At 42.4% G+C, this 15,628-nt stretch overlaps 1 protein-coding gene across 2 annotated transcripts in view; it reads left to right on the forward strand.

The window, feature by feature from the left end:
- The window catches only part of chmp4ba (charged multivesicular body protein 4Ba), a 60,101-nt gene that overhangs the window by 25,031 nt on the left and 19,442 nt on the right, over nucleotides 1–15,628 (forward strand). For both annotated transcript variants that reach the window (XM_043710869.1, XM_043710871.1), the window contains exon 2: nucleotides 13,778–13,955. In XM_043710869.1, the coding sequence (XP_043566804.1) occupies nucleotides 13,778–13,955 (178 nt within the window). The remainder of the gene's footprint in view (nucleotides 1–13,777; nucleotides 13,956–15,628) is intronic.

Raw genomic sequence — 15,628 nt, forward strand, 5'->3', positions numbered from 1 at the left:
ACTCGCCTTTGCTTCAGATCCCTTGATATCTTTACTTTGTAAAGATCTACCAATTGATCTGTGCCTTGAAAGTGCCAGAATTATAAGCTTCTACTGATCTTTGAAGTGCTTTCTGATTTCACTATTATTTGACTTGGCCATAATTTAACACGTTCCCTTGTTTTTTATGCAAATTAGTCCCTGTAAATCCTGCAAAAATTCAACATATATTCTCTGTAAACTCAAATTTTGTTCTTCCGTGTAGATTAGTTGCCCTAATTGTAACAGCTCAGAAGGAGGCCATTTGACCTGTTGTGCCAGCTATCTGCAGGAACACCTTTTCCTCCGAGCCTAGCATTTCCTTTTATCTCTTCAGATAATTATCAAATTGTGAAAACCACCCTCAAAAGCAGTACATTTCAGATCTTTCTGCTCATTCCAGGTTTTAGTCTTTTAAATTTGCTTTGCACTGCTTCCAATAAATTTGCAAGCTTGAAAATAGGAGACAGACTCCATACACAGTATTCAACATGGGGTCTCACTGAGTTGTAAACGCCCAACTTTTGTATTAAATTCCCAACGCAATAAAATGATAATGTTCCAGACGTTTTCCCAATTATTTGCACTGCCTACAATCTGATGAAAGGAATGAAACTGGACAGACCACCCAGCATAACTAAAGCACCGGAAATGCCAACGGCCCACAGCCCTTTCCATCTCGCAGCGTCCTATTCCTTATCGTACCAAAACTAGGAGAGCTGTCTCACACTCTGGTCTAGCAGCAACCTGATGGCTGTAAGGCAAGTCTGTGAGAGTGACTATCTGCCGTACTTTGTATAAAATCAGGCAATCACAGACTAATCTCAGCCTGATAAAGCCTAGACCTCAATACTAAGCAGTCTCTCAGCATTTCTTTCAATTACCTACTGTGTATAACTTCATAATATCCAATGATATACCTCTTCCTTCATCTTCCTCCATTACTTTTCGTCAGAGTAATCCCATCTTTCATAATTGCACATGGTCCTTCATATATTTACCAGCCTGTGTCATGTATGTGTAATGGGTTACTTCATTATTTTGCTATGAACCTTTATCTAGGTATAGGTTAGGTCAAAGGGAAGTATTTGTTTGCAAGGAGAGGGTGGGGCTGAACATGGAAATGCGTGTTGTGTGAAGGATGGAATGGTTTTACAGTCTTCCCATTCACCACTTGGATGCATCAGAGATTTTAAACTTCAAGTGGCTACGAGATTACTAATTCAGTGTGTACCTGATGGTGTGCAGTTTGTAAGGATTAAGCCAGACGGGCAAGTTAGAGCTAGACAAGTAAGGGATTAGTGTCATTGCTAAAGTCCACTAAGATAAAAGTGTAAAAGTATATTCAACTTCCCAATAACTTATGCAAACAGATATATTTCCCAAGTATGCAGAAAACAAATACAATTTTACCAAGTATGAGGTGTTAAACTTGGCCAAGTAAGATGCAAGTAAAAAGATAAGGTAATTAAGTATTCTCTCTTTCCAGAATTTTTCAGATCTTTCAGTCTTTTGTTTATTACCATTGTAGAAAATCCAAAGGCTTTTACCAGGGAATCTCTGCCTGCTGTAGAGATGGAGACATACAATATTTCTCTTTTTGTTTTCTTAACAAAACATGATTCAGAATTTGGAACATTGAGCGAGATGCTCCCTTTGGCAGATTGTGTTATCTACTTTGATCCCAATTTGAGCATAAAGAGGGAGGAAGTGTTGATATTCTAAAAGGCATTAAGGTGGACAAGTCCCTAGGTCCAGATGGGATCTGATTAGATTACTTAAGTCACAGCGGGAGTTGAACCCAGGTCTCTGGCGCTGTGAGGCAGCAGTGCTAACCATTGTGCCACCGTGCCGCCCACTAATCTATCCCAGATTACGGAGGGAAGCGAGAGAGGAAATAGCTGAGGCCTTAACAGATACCTTTGCAGCATCCTTGAACATGGGTGAGGTCCCAGAGGACTGGAGAATTGCTTGTTTAAGAAGGGTAGTAGAATAATCCAGATAATTATAGACCGGTGAACCTGACGTCAGTGGTAGGGAAGCTGCTGGAGAAGATACTGCGAGATAGAATTTATTTACATTTTGAAGAAAACGGGCTTATCAGTGATAGGCAGCATGGTTTTGTGCAGGGAACGTCATGTCTTACCAACTTAATAGAATTCTTTGAGGTAGTGACAAAGTTGATTGACGAGGGAAGAGCTGTAGATGTCATATACATGGATTTCAGTAAGGCGTTTGATAAGATTCCCCATGGTAGGCTGATGAAGAAAGTGAAGTTGAATAAGGTCCAGGGTGTACTAGCGAGATGGATAGAGAACTGGCTGGGCAACAGGAGATAGAGTAGTAGTAGTAGTCATGGAGGGGAGTTTCTCAAAATGGAGACTTGTGATCAGTGGTGTCTCACAGGGATCAATCTGGGACCACTGTGGTTTGTGATATACATAAATGATTTGGAGGAAGGTATAGGTGGTCTGGTTAGCAAGTTCGCAGATGACTCTAAGACTGGTAGAGTAGCAGATAGTGAAGAGGACTGTCAGAATACAGCAGAATATAGACAGATTGGAGAAATGGCAAATATGAGGTGATGCATTTTGGAAGATCTAATTCTAGGTCAAACCATACATAAATGGAAATGCCCGGGGGAAATTGATATGCGGAGAGATCTAGGTGTTCAGACCCATTGTATCCTGAAGGTGGCAACACAGGTCGATAGAGTGGTCACAAAGGCATACGGTATGCTTTCCTTCATCAAGAGTTAGCAGGTCATGTTGCAGTTGTATTGGGCTTTGGGTTCGGCCACATTTAAAATACTGCATACAGTTCTGGTCGCCACATTACCAAAAGGATGTAGATGCCTTGGAGAGGGTGCAGAGGAGTTTCACCAGGTGTTGCCTGGTATGGCGGGAGTTAGCTATTGAGAGGTTGAGTAGATAAAGATTATTTTCATTAGAAAGGTGGAGGTTGAGGGAGGGACCTAATTGAGTTCCACAAAATCATGAGAGGTATAGACAGGGTGGATAGCAAGAAGCTTTTTCCCCAGAGTGGGGGACTCAATTACTCGTTCAAGGTGAGAGGGGAAAGATTTAAGGGAGATATGCATGGAAAGTTCTTTACACAGAGGGTGGTGGGTACCTGGAATGTGTTGCCAGTGAAGTTGGTACAGGTAGGCATGATAGTGTAGTTTAAGATGTATCTAGACAGATACATGAATGGGCAGGGCGTAGAGGGATACAGATCTTTGGAAAATAGGTGACAGATTTAGATCGAGGATCTGGATCGGTGCAGGCTTGGAGGGCCGAAGAGCCTGTTCCTGTGCTGGAATGTTCTTTGGTCTTTGTTCAAGCATCCACACAAACAGTTGGATTATGTGATCTTTCTCCAGTACTGTAGTACAATCCAAAGTATCTCACTTTGCTTTTCTTTGGTCGTTGTTGCATGTGCAGGGTAAAAAGTGTCATGTTGGAAATCTGAAACAAACACAATGTTGGAGAAACTCAGCAGGTCTGGCAGCATCTGTGGAGAGGGAAAGAGAAGATTTCAAGTCCAGTATGACTTCTGAAGTGGAAGGGGTTACATTATTTTTTAAATGTCCTAGCCATTAAGTAGTGAATAATCCATCCACATTTTGAGGAGAAAGGAGAGAGTTATTCACCGCTGCAGGGTGCCATTGTCTGTGTTGGAATAGCTAATTTTGTCTCTATAGGATGGAATCTCTCTTCAGCAGCCACTTTGTTGAATACTTTTTTTTCTCTTGAAATGGTTATACAGGACTGGTGAACAGGGCACTTAGACATAGGGTCATACAGCATGGAAACAGACCCTTCAGTCCAACCAGTCCATGCCAAACATAATCCCAAACTAAACTAGTCCCACCTGCCTGTTCCTGGCCCTTATCCCTCCAATCGTTCCCATTCATGTACTTATCCAAATGTCTTTTAAACATTGTAACCTGTACACACATCCACTGCTTCCTCCAAAGTTCATTCCACACAGGAACCACCCTCTGTGTAAAACTTTTGCCCCTCATGTCCTGTTTTGTAATCTCTCCCTCCCCTCACCTTAATAATGTGCCCCCTTGTCTTGAAATCCCCCAACCTTGGAAAAAGACACATAACTTCCATGTTTCATCATGTGATCCTTTAATTTCCTTTTTCATTAGAGGCATGTTTAATTCTGCAGTTCCATTGCTTTGCTAAGAATTCTCATAAGATGTTTCAAAAACTTTGTTCAGGTTACAAGAGCAGGAGTAGACAATTCGGCCCTTCAAACCTGCACTGCTGTTAGAGTTTTTCTATAAGAGGGTGTTCGGCCCCTGACCCTGCTCTACCATTCAGTAGGATCATGATAGATTTGACATTGCTGATGTCAACTTTCCTGCCTGTTCCCCGTAACCCTTTATTTTCCTTCTGATCAAGAATCTCTCTGTCTCAGCCTTAAATGTACACAAGGACTGTGCCCCCACAGCGCTCTATGGACAAGGAGTTCCAAAGACACACCGCCCTCAGAGAAGATAATTCCTCCTCATCTCTATCTTTGATTGGCACCCCTTTATTCTGAGACTGTGCTCTCTCATCCTGTTTCGAAACCTGTACCTGTCTGAAAGTTCTGAGTTTGATCCTTTGCCCTGTGCTGTTTGAGCTTATCTTGGTTAACCTTAGATGGCAAGACTTAGGTGGCATTGAATGGGGTAGTAAAACGAGGGGGTGGGGACAATCGAAATGTGGAGCTGGTTTAAGGAACAGATATTGCGTGTCCTTGATGGGTATGTCCCTGTCAGGTAGGGAGAAAGTGATAATGTAAGGGAACTGTGGTTTACTAAAGAAATTGTATCTCTTGTTAAGCAGAAGAGGGAGGCTTATGTGACGTTGAGATAAGATGGTTCAGATGAGGCGATGGAGGGTTACAGAATAGCTAGGAAGGATTTATAGAGAGAGTTAAGAAGAGCAAGGTATCTTAACTAGGGCGTTTGTTTAACCAGGATGATTAGATTTGTCAAGCTCTGGGCCCTGGAGGGGTCTCCCGAGTTAATACAGGTGTATATATATACAATGCTCCCGTTCCTTTGTTTGGGAGCCTTGCGCCGAGCATAGCTGTTCTGTATTTTGTGTTTTTTTTTGGTTTTTTTTGCTTTTCTTTCTTTCCATCTTTTTGGTGTTGCTTTGCACAGTGTTAGGGTTTGCTTTGTATTAGAGGGTAGGTTAGTAGATGTAGTTGTATTGTAATTTGTTTTTTTTTCTTTTTATTATACTGATATTTGTTATTGATTCTTTTAAAAATTTTATATGTTTTTAAAGTTAAAAAAATTTGCTAATTAATAAATATATTTACAAAAAAAAAGAACAAGGAGGGGACATGAGCAATCTTTAGCAGGTAGAATAAAGGAGAACCCTAAAGCTTTCTATAGGTATGTAAGGAATAAAAGGATGACTAGGGTAGGAATAGGGCCAGTCAAAGACAGAAGTGGGAAGTTGTGTGTGGACCCTGTGGAGGTCGGAGAGGTGCTAAACAAATATTTCTCATCTGTTTTCACTCGGGGAAAAGAATATTGTAGAGGAGAAGACTGAGATATGGGATATTAGACTAGACTAGAAAGGATTGAGGTTAATAAGGAGGAGGTGTTATCAATTCTAGAAGGTGTGACAGTAGACAATTGCCCTGGTCCGGGTGGGATTTATCCAAGGATTCTCTGGGAAGCTAGGTGGGAGATGATGGAGGCTTTGGCCTTGATCTTTGAGTCATCATTGTCTACAGGTTTAGTACCAGAGGACTGGAGGATTGCAAATGTGCCCTTGATCAAGAAGGGCAGTGGAGATGACCCAGGTAATTATAGAGCAGTGAGCCTGACGTCTGTTGTAGGAAACGTTTTGGGAAGGATTATAAGAGAGGATTTGTAATCCTCTAGCAAGCAATAACTTGATTGGAGATAGGCAATGTGGTTTCATCAAGGGCAGGGTGTGTCTCACAAACCTCATTGAGTTTTTTGAGAAGGTGACCAAGCATGTGGATGAGGGTAGGGCAGTTGACATGGTTTACATGGACTTCAGTAAAGCCTTTGAGAAGGTTCCACATGGTAGGCTGTTGGAGAAAATGCAGAGGCATGGAATGGAGGGTGATATGGCAGTTTTGATTATAAACTGGCTTTCTGAAAGAAGGCAGCGAGTGATGGTTAATGGAAAATATTCAGTCTAGAGTCCGGTTACTAGTGGTGTGCCACAGGATCTGTTTTGGGACCATTGCTGTTTGTCATTTTTATAAATAACTTAGACACAGGCATAGGTGGATGGATTAGTAAGTTTGTAGATGATACTAAAGTCGGTGGAGAGTGTGGAAGAATGTTACAGGTTGTAGGGGGACTTGGATAAACTGCAGAATTGGGCTGAAAGGTGGCAAATGGAGTTCAATGCAGCTAAATGTCAGGTGATTCACTTTGGGAAGAATATCAGGAAGGCAGTATACCAGGTCAATGGAAAGATTCTTGGTAGTGTGGATGTGCAGAGGGATCTTGGTGTCCACGTACATAGATCCCTGAAAGTTGCCTTCCGGGTTGATAGTGCTGTTAAGAAGGCAAACGGTGTGTTAGGTTTTATTGGTAGAGGGATTGAGTTCCGGAGCCGTGATGTAATGCAGCAACTATACGAAATGTTAGTGCGGCCACACTTGGAATATTGTGTACAGTTCTGGTCTCCCCATTACAGGAAGGATATGGAAGCATTGGAAAAGGTGCAGAGGAGATTTACCAGGATGCTGCCAGCTCTGGAGGGAAGGTCTTATACGGAAAAGCTGAGGGACTTGGGTCTGTTCTCATTGGAGAGAAGAAGACTAGGAGGGGATTTAATAGAGACATACGAGATGATCAGAGGATTAGATAGGGTGGAAAGTGAGTGTCTTTTTCCTAGGACGACGACGTCAGCTTGTACAAGGGGGCAAATTGAGTGGTGATAGATTTAAGACAGATGTCAGAGGCAGGTTCTCTACTGAGAGAGTGGTAAGGGTGTGGAATGCCCTGCCTGCCAATGTAGCTAACTCAGCCACATTAGGGGCATTTAAATAGTCCTTGGATATGGATGCTGATGGAATAGTGTTAGATTAGTGTTGGGTTTAGATTAGTTCAGAGATTGGCACAACGACGGCTGAAGGGCCTGATCTGCGCTATATTGTTATGTTCTATCTGCAATGTGTGATTGCTGCTCAAACTTGCATGTTGAAAAGAGGTGCTGAGAGCGCTCACTGTGGAACTATATTCAATGTCCTTAAATGAGCTGGGGTGAGCCCCACAGCTTTAAAAACTGCATCATCTACACAGGTATTTATTAAGCAGGGAGTTGTATCTGGTAACTTATTATATATTTCTCCACATCCCTATCACATTGCTGTCTGTGGGAGCTTTGTGTGCAAATTGACTGTTGCGTTTCCTAGATTGTAATAAAGAGTTCCCTTCTAAAGTTCACATTGTGTTGGAAGCAGTTTGGTGGCACCTGCTTTCATTGAGGACGCTCTGTAGATTCCAGGGGCATGAGCAACACAGATTTTTGTTTCAATGTCTTCAGATGCCTGGCTCTGAGTGCTGGAACACCCCCCTTAAACCTCTTCACCCCTCTACCTTTCCTCCTCTCAAACCTACCACTCTGACTAAACATTACGTCACCTGACCTAATGTCACCGTATCTCGTTTACTTGCTGCTCCAGTGAAGTACCTTGGGATGTGGAAAGGTATTGACTTGCATCTTTTTTATGTGCAGATTTCCAAATGCTGAATGAGAGCTGATTAAATCAATTTGGTATTGAACTATGGCAAATCTTCTATCCTAGTCACAGTTACAAGTATTCTCTATATGGCTTATAATTGAAAACTGTATGGCATTAGTTATTACTCACTTCTGGCTGTGATGGATTTACCCCCTAATATGCAAAATGAGACTTCAGCAACCTGAGGGTTATTTTACCAATCTCTTCATCTTCTAATATCTTTGGGTAAAACCTCTGAAAAGCACAAGGGAGGTAAATTTGACTTTGACAGAATAAAATGGGCCAGGTTTAAGAAACCAGGTTTGCATCTCTCTTGACTTATTTACATTTGATGTCAGTGGAAATGTAAAGATCAGGAGAGATATAAAGTAGGCTCCTGATTCGCTAATATCTGATTTAACGCCATCCAAATCCAAATCCAAATTACCCTCAGGTGGGGATAGGTGTGCGTGTGTGTGTGTGTAAAGTGTGCAGGCACTTCCTTATACATTGAAACATAAAATCTATTACAGCTATGCATGCAGCTTTAAAACTGCAATTCACAAGAGAATATTTTAATATTATCTTTAAGCAAATCGCAAAATTAAAATGCAAGCACTAAATCCATTGGTGCAAATAATCTGATCTGTAGTCTACTCTCACCATGCAATAAAACCTGATCTAGTAGGTTGTGACACATTTGGGGATTCTGAGCTCATTGGCAATGGGAAAGAATGGAAATTGTAATGGGAAGCTGGGTTTAAAACAAAACAGCTGTCTCTAAAGTGTTACAGAGCAGTTATCCTTCAGAAAAATGCATCTCATATGGTTTTTATAGACCACTAAGTTAGGCCCCTATGGTTTTAGATTTGTTGTAGATCATGATTTAGCTTTAAATATGCCGAAGTGAATTTGGAAGGACAGACACCTGGTCAAAGCCTGTGCCAGAGGTGGTTAAAAATGTTAGAACGGCTGGTGCAGAACTGGCATTAGTCTAGAGTTGGAAAAGGGGAGGTTTAAAGAGGCACAAGCTGGAGGAAGATGCAGTGATAGGATATAGGCAGGTCGTAAAAGGATTTGTAAAATTGGAGATCAGAGCTTAGCATCCTGGACCCAGCGTTAGTGATGTGTGAATATCTTGCTGCTTTGTGAATCGTATGGGAGCAGTGAAATTCTGGATAAACTGTTTTCCCTTGAGAGGCCAATCAGAAAGGCATTAAGAACGATAAACCTGCAGATTGAATGGCATGGATTAGAATGTTGGAGCACTGAGGGTGATGTATGTATAGGTGCAAGAGGTATTCAGCAAGTGAAAGTCGGCAATCTTGGTAGTCCATAGTGGACTTCTGAACTTGGCTCTGGGTTGGTCAGGATCCTTGAGAGAGCTGTGCAGTCATTCAGTGAAGAGACACACAGCAGTGTGAAGTCAACACGCTGACCACTGCCTGGGTGAGAGAATTGATACAGAGAACCTCAATTATCCGAATACCAGTTATCCGAAAATTGCATTATCCGAAGGACATGTCACCGTCCTGATGGAAACAGTGTATCAAGGACGTGTTTCCAACAGTGATTGCGTCTTTTGGTTACAGTGATTAAACAGGCACCGTCTCCCTCTCCTCACACTTTCCCTGGAGTTCTAAAGAGGGGTATATCCTAAAACCCCGTTCACCACATAATCTCTCCAGCATTGTCCTGTACAGAGCAAATGTGGAACCTGGTAAAAAGTGTGTGGGGCTGTGTGCGTGCGCTATTTGGATACTTACCCCACAAAGGCAGCAGCAGTATTGTTGGTGTCCAGCCCAACTGCCCCAGAGAGGTGGTGGGGGTTGGGGACAGGGGATGTTGGCGGGGTGTGGTGTGGCATGGGGTTGGGGACAGGGGATGTTGGCGGGGTGTGGTGTGGCATGGGGTTGGGGACGGGGAAGGCATGTTGGACGGGGTTTGGGGTGGGGGCGAGTTGGATGGGGTTGGGGGTGGGGCCTTGTGCACGGTGTGCTGCTGCAGTCTCCTGAACAAGAAGCAGACTTTAAAAACTCCGAGTCCCAGAGGAAAGGCATTTAATCGATTTAACCAAATAATTGATTATCCGCACAAAATATTGCCCGCCTATCACGTTTGGGTAATCGAGATTCTCCTGTATATCTTCTAGAATGGGTATGGGGTGCCAGGGGAGTCCAGGTGCTAGCTGGATCCCAGAGATCCACAAGGAAGATATTTCAATGGGAGAGTCAGTTTGACTTGAGACCATGGCCAATGATGAACTCAGTAGGGAGATCAGAGAGTGGAAATGGGTGAGAGGTTGGAAAATGAAAAGGCGGCGGCCAATAAAGTTGCTGATTTTGTGTTGCGATGTCTCTGGTCCAAATGGAATATTTCAAAGACTGACTAATGAAGAAATCTGTAAAGCTAGTATGTGCTGTTAACGTGTTGCAGAACTATTTCTAATCACTTCCTTATATATAGGGGATTTTGAAACCTCTGAGTCATTCACTAACGAGGTGTATGGGCATCTCATTGGTCTGATTTAAACAGTGGTTCGTGTGATGCTGTCTATGTTTGCCTAATGAGGTTTTCTATGGGCGAAGGAAATGAATTGTACAAATAAATACATTACTCTGGAGAGCTCTTGTTCTACCTTCATAAAATGGAAGTGCAGCAAAAAAGGATTCGAACATTATTACCCATGAGCAATTGAACAATTGATAACATTAAATTATCTACACCCTGGCCTGAAAAGGAGAAAACTGCTCAGGGCTGGAGGGGAGTCAGAATAATTGAATAGGTCTTTACAGAGATGGGCTGAGCGGCCACATGCTAATCCGTATCATCCAATTTTTCATGAAAAGTATCACAAACATATAAATTCACCCTGTGAATAATTTTCAGGAACAGAAAGCAACGTGGGCACATGGTGGCTTAATGATTCTGTTACTGCACAAGTAATCAAGAGGTCCAGGTCATGATTCAGTAATGTAAATTTAATTCCCACTACGGATTCTGGGGCACTTACATTCAGCCAGTTAAATAATTCTGATTTTTTTTTAATTTCAAAGCATCAGCAATGGTGACCTCGCAACCTTGATTGCATGAAAACTCTATTGGTTCATTTACACTGGCCTGGCCAGCCTGGCACTACCAGCCATATGGTAACACGGTCAATTGTACTCAGTTGTATGGGGATGGGTTATAAATGATGGCCTTGCCCCTGCTGCCCACAGCCACTGAATGAATGAATTTAAAATATTGAAATTATACAGAATCCTCAGTCTGTAGAAAACAACATAACAAAATTGGAGAGGAAAATAAATGGCTGTTGGCTCTCAGTCTTGATTTACTGGAAGTTGAAATGTAGAACAGCGCAGAGTACATTTTGAATGGAATTTTCCACCTTGAGGTTTGAGTGTATAAATGCTTACTTTCAGCAGCAGTGTGGACCTGGCAGTTTATTGGTGTTTACATCAAAGGCTCCATTTAGCAATCCACATCTTCAGTCATGGATGAAGCTTCCCAGGCTGTGTTGCTATAGCAATTGTGACTTTAGTATTCACAAGCCATGCTGTTTACTGCAAACCACTGTGGTGTGGCAGTAGTTATGGGCTGCATGGCTACACTTCAGTGGTTTCAGTCGCTTGCATGATTATATTAAGGCTGTACCTTCCAATATTGCAGAAAGGCTGAGTTAATCAAATGTGGTAACGATTTAGTGATAACATTAATTTAGGCTCACCATTACGACTTGAGGACATTTTGGCGATGGACGAAAAATGCTGGCCTTTCCTGTGTCTCATCCCATGAAAAAGGAAAGAATTTGGGGAGAATGCTGGTTCTCTGGTCAATGGCTCTTTAAATCGGATTAATCAAGGATTGCCCGACCTTTCACATTTTAGTTTCCGTATATAACATTCATTTGTTGAAGGGGTTTGCACGAAGTTTGACCTGGAACTATCTAATTATTCTGAATATTGTAGTAATTGTTGATGTGAAAACTTTTATCTTACCTTCAGCTGAAAGGTAATCCGATCAGTACCATCTGACTTCACCACTGCACACCCCCTTGAATTGAACTCTTGCTGTGCACACTGTCATTGTTTTCAGATGTGACTCTCTTCCATTTCTCACGACAGAATAGCTGAGTACTGTATTTCATAGATTTCCTTTTCTGCTTACTCTGTTCCCTGACTTGTCTCTGCTGGACAGTTGGCAATAGCCTAATATGCCAACTGTTGTTGGTTTACTTGCCAGTAACTGTAGTGGTTTTAGTCTGGGTTCAGTGACAGGCCCACCTGCCTGTACTCAGTGAGGTGAGGTCAATTTAATGGCTCCATTTGCCTTGTCACTCCAACACTGAGAATCTACGTCCTGTGTCTCTGAAACTTTGTCTGCTTGCTTGGAATTCTCGCTCAGTCTGTGACCAAGACCTTGCTAATTCAGTTTGTGTCTGCTTCCAACACTGCCGACCCCGTTACCTGCCTGGTGTTTTGTGTGTTTACTTGCACCTCTCTTTGCTCCAGGGACTGATCATGGAGCTTGTGCTTTTGGCTGCTGTACACATGCAGATGAAAAAAATTGAAGTCGCTGCAGCTTATGGTCAACCCATTCCAGCACAGCAGTGAATCCTGTTGTGCAATTTCACCGATTCCTGGAAAATCTCTGCAGACTTGCAGTGCAGCAACTCCTGTGCCTCTGTTTAATGTCTGGAATGTTCATGCCTTCCTTCCTTCCTGCTTTCCAGATACATTCACTTCAGATGGTTGAACTAGAGAGATTCTGTGGGGGCAGGAGGATGTCCAGTCTTGCTGCTCACCTTCATCTGACTGCCTTTCACCTTTTCCATAATCATCCTATTATGGGGGGGAAGAAAAGACATTCTGTTCTTCAGCAATGTGATCCGACTTCTGAAGTGTTATTCTAGAAACTGCACCAAATGAAATGAGTCCATAATCCTAAAGTAGTTGCAGTAGTGTTAGATGGATGATTTTCTGTCTTCGCTGCAGTATCCGGTCCCTTCAAAGGGCAGTGTAATTTAAGGAGGTGCAGCCACAGCACACTGAGGCATAGCACAGGTTGTGAGTTTCCATAAAGACCAAGCTTTGACTCCCAGCCATACTGGCGAAAAGATTGAATGATGGATATCTACGATTCATGACAAACAGCATTGCAACTTGTTCAATTCTGTTTTGGCCTCATAAATATTTGAATCCAGTGAATGGAATTGATCCTCGTAAGCTGAAAATGTGTTGCTGGAAAAGCGCAGCAGGCCAGGCAGCATCCAAGGAGCAGGAGAATTGACGTTTCAGGCATGAGCCCTTCTTCAGGAATCCTCGTGACCATACTGTCCCTTACCCAAGGCTATACTCCTGTTTCCTCCTCCACACGAGTGCCTTTCTGTACCAGAGTGTCATGGTCAGTTGGACAGCAGGGTATAATTGGTGGGATCGGAGTCAGTAGGGACTCAGGATTGTTTTCATCTCTAACATTTCCTGAGTAACTATCCAGGTAGCTAAATCCAATCTCCCCAAGTCTCCACCTCTAAACTTCAAGTTGGAGATAATCGAGCAGGGTCCAAATCACAAGTTTAAACATTCTGGCAGTTCCTGCAGAGTCAGTAGTTTGGGGCTTCAAACCGGTATCTTTAGGGGATTTTGAGACTATTAGATCTGAGTCTTTATTTTTTGCACTTGTTTTCCAGTTGTTGAGTGGGAGTCTAAATGCTACCATGTTTTACAAAACAAATTGCATTGGTGTGGTTGAATATTAAACTCCGCTTTCCTTCAGCTGCATGATCATTCCATTTATTCTGTCCTCCGTCTCCACTCCCATTGAGTTTTGAATTTTGTTTAATCTTCAAGTCTATAATTATCCTTGAACATTGTCAGAAAATAAAGATTATGCTTTGGAGTTGTGACTATTATTTATTAGAATGATTTCCCAAAGAGAGGGTCAGTTTTACATAGCTGAATGCAGTACTGAGTGGATCTTTGAAAGTGTTTGATGTCCAAATTGCTTATTCTTTGTTTCTTCCACTATCTAGCTGCATTGCAAGCTCTAAAGCGCAAGAAGAGATATGAAAAGCAACTGGCTCAGATTGATGGCACCCTGTCCACTATTGAATTCCAGAGGGAAGCATTGGAAAATGCAAACACTAACACAGAAGTTCTCAAAAACATGGGCTTTGCTGCCAAGGCTATGAAAGCTGCTCATGAGAACATGTAAGTGAATTAATATTTTTGGTGTCCTAGTATTATTGCTGTAGAAATTAACACTTGAGAGAAATAGATGGAATGCATTCCTAATCTCAACACCCTCTCCTTCTGTTTGGGAAATGCAAGATTTGATCCTTGGGAAAACCTAACTTGTCTGTTCAAATTTTCCTGATAGGGCTTTGATGGTCCAGTCTACCAGCTGCATTTCTTGTTTACAGATGGAAGGCAGGGCCTAAGTGGTGTGGTGGCTGTGACTTCCCTATTATGAATGTAATCAAGGAGGGTAATCAACAGATAGGAAACATTTGTTAACCTGCTTTATGACATGTGTTTGGTCATTTCCATCCACTTGCTAGCAATTGTTGAGAGGGCTTTGGCACTTCCACTCTATTGGTGTCCCACTCATCAAAATGGTTACAACAGGGACAAGGTAAGGCAGCTGGGGGAAAAAAAAACTCATTGTTCTGGCTGGGGTCAACAAAATCTTAAAGGCAATATGGAAAGGAATGGGATGGCTTGATTCTGGCGTAAGCTGTTGTCACATGTTAATTTTAAATTCACTTGGAATGCGGCATTATTGCTCTTGAAGGTGATGGGAAGTTGCATCCTTCAAGTCCATTTGTTTTACCTTTTCTTTTTTAAATTCATTCACTGGTCCAAAGTTCAGTGGCTAGTCCCTTATTTATTGTCCATCCCTAATTACCCAGGTGGCAGTTAAGAGTCAACCATATTGCTGTCTGGAATTGCAATTTCTTGTTGTAAGGGACTTGAGTGAACCAGATGGGATGTTCTGACAGGGGCTTCCTGGACGTCATTAGACTCTTTCAAATTCCACTTCTGCCATGGTGGAATTTGGTCCTGAGTCCCTAGTATGTTATCTGGGCTTCGAGATTAATAATCTAATGATAATACCACTAGGCCATCAGTCACTTGTCTCTGAGCCAGGACGCTTGGATTCAGGTCTCGCCTATTCCAAAGATATGTAAGAACATCTGCGCAGTTTGATCAGAAACTCTACAGTCCCAATGATGTTGGGGAAGAAGATCTAAGGTTTTGTCCCAGTGATAGTGAAAGAATTATAATATATTTCCAAGTCAGAATGGTGAATGACTTGGAGGGGATCTAGCAAGTGGTGGTTTTCTGATTGTACCTGCTGCCCTCTCCTCCAAGATGGTAGTGTCGTGGATTTAGAAAGTACTGTCTGAGGAGCCTTGGTGAATTTCTGCAGTGCATCTTGTAGATGGTATACACTGCTTTGCATCAGGGTGAAGGGAATGAATGCTAATGAATGGGTGTGGTGCTAATTAAGCCGGCTGCTTTATCCTGGATGATGTCAAGCTTCTTGTGTTGTTGGAGCTGCACTCGTCCAGACAAATGAGGAATAATATCGCAAAGATGTTACTACAGTTGTTATGGGGGATTTCAACATGCAGGTAGACTGGGAGAATCTTGGAGCTGCACTCGTCCAGACAAATGAGGAATAATATCGCAAAGATGTTACTACAGTTGTTATGGGGGATTTCAACATGCAGGTAGACTGGGAGAATCAGGATGGTATTGGGCCTCAAGAAAGAGACTTTGTGGAGTACCTCCGAGATGGATTCTTAGAACAGTTGGTGCTGGAGCCTACCAGGGAGAAGGCAATTCTGGAACTGGTATTGTGCAACGAACCAGAATTG

The sequence above is a fragment of the Chiloscyllium plagiosum genome, chromosome 20 (genome assembly GCF_004010195.1).
Source record: "Chiloscyllium plagiosum isolate BGI_BamShark_2017 chromosome 20, ASM401019v2, whole genome shotgun sequence".
Lineage (NCBI taxonomy): Eukaryota > Metazoa > Chordata > Chondrichthyes > Orectolobiformes > Hemiscylliidae > Chiloscyllium > Chiloscyllium plagiosum.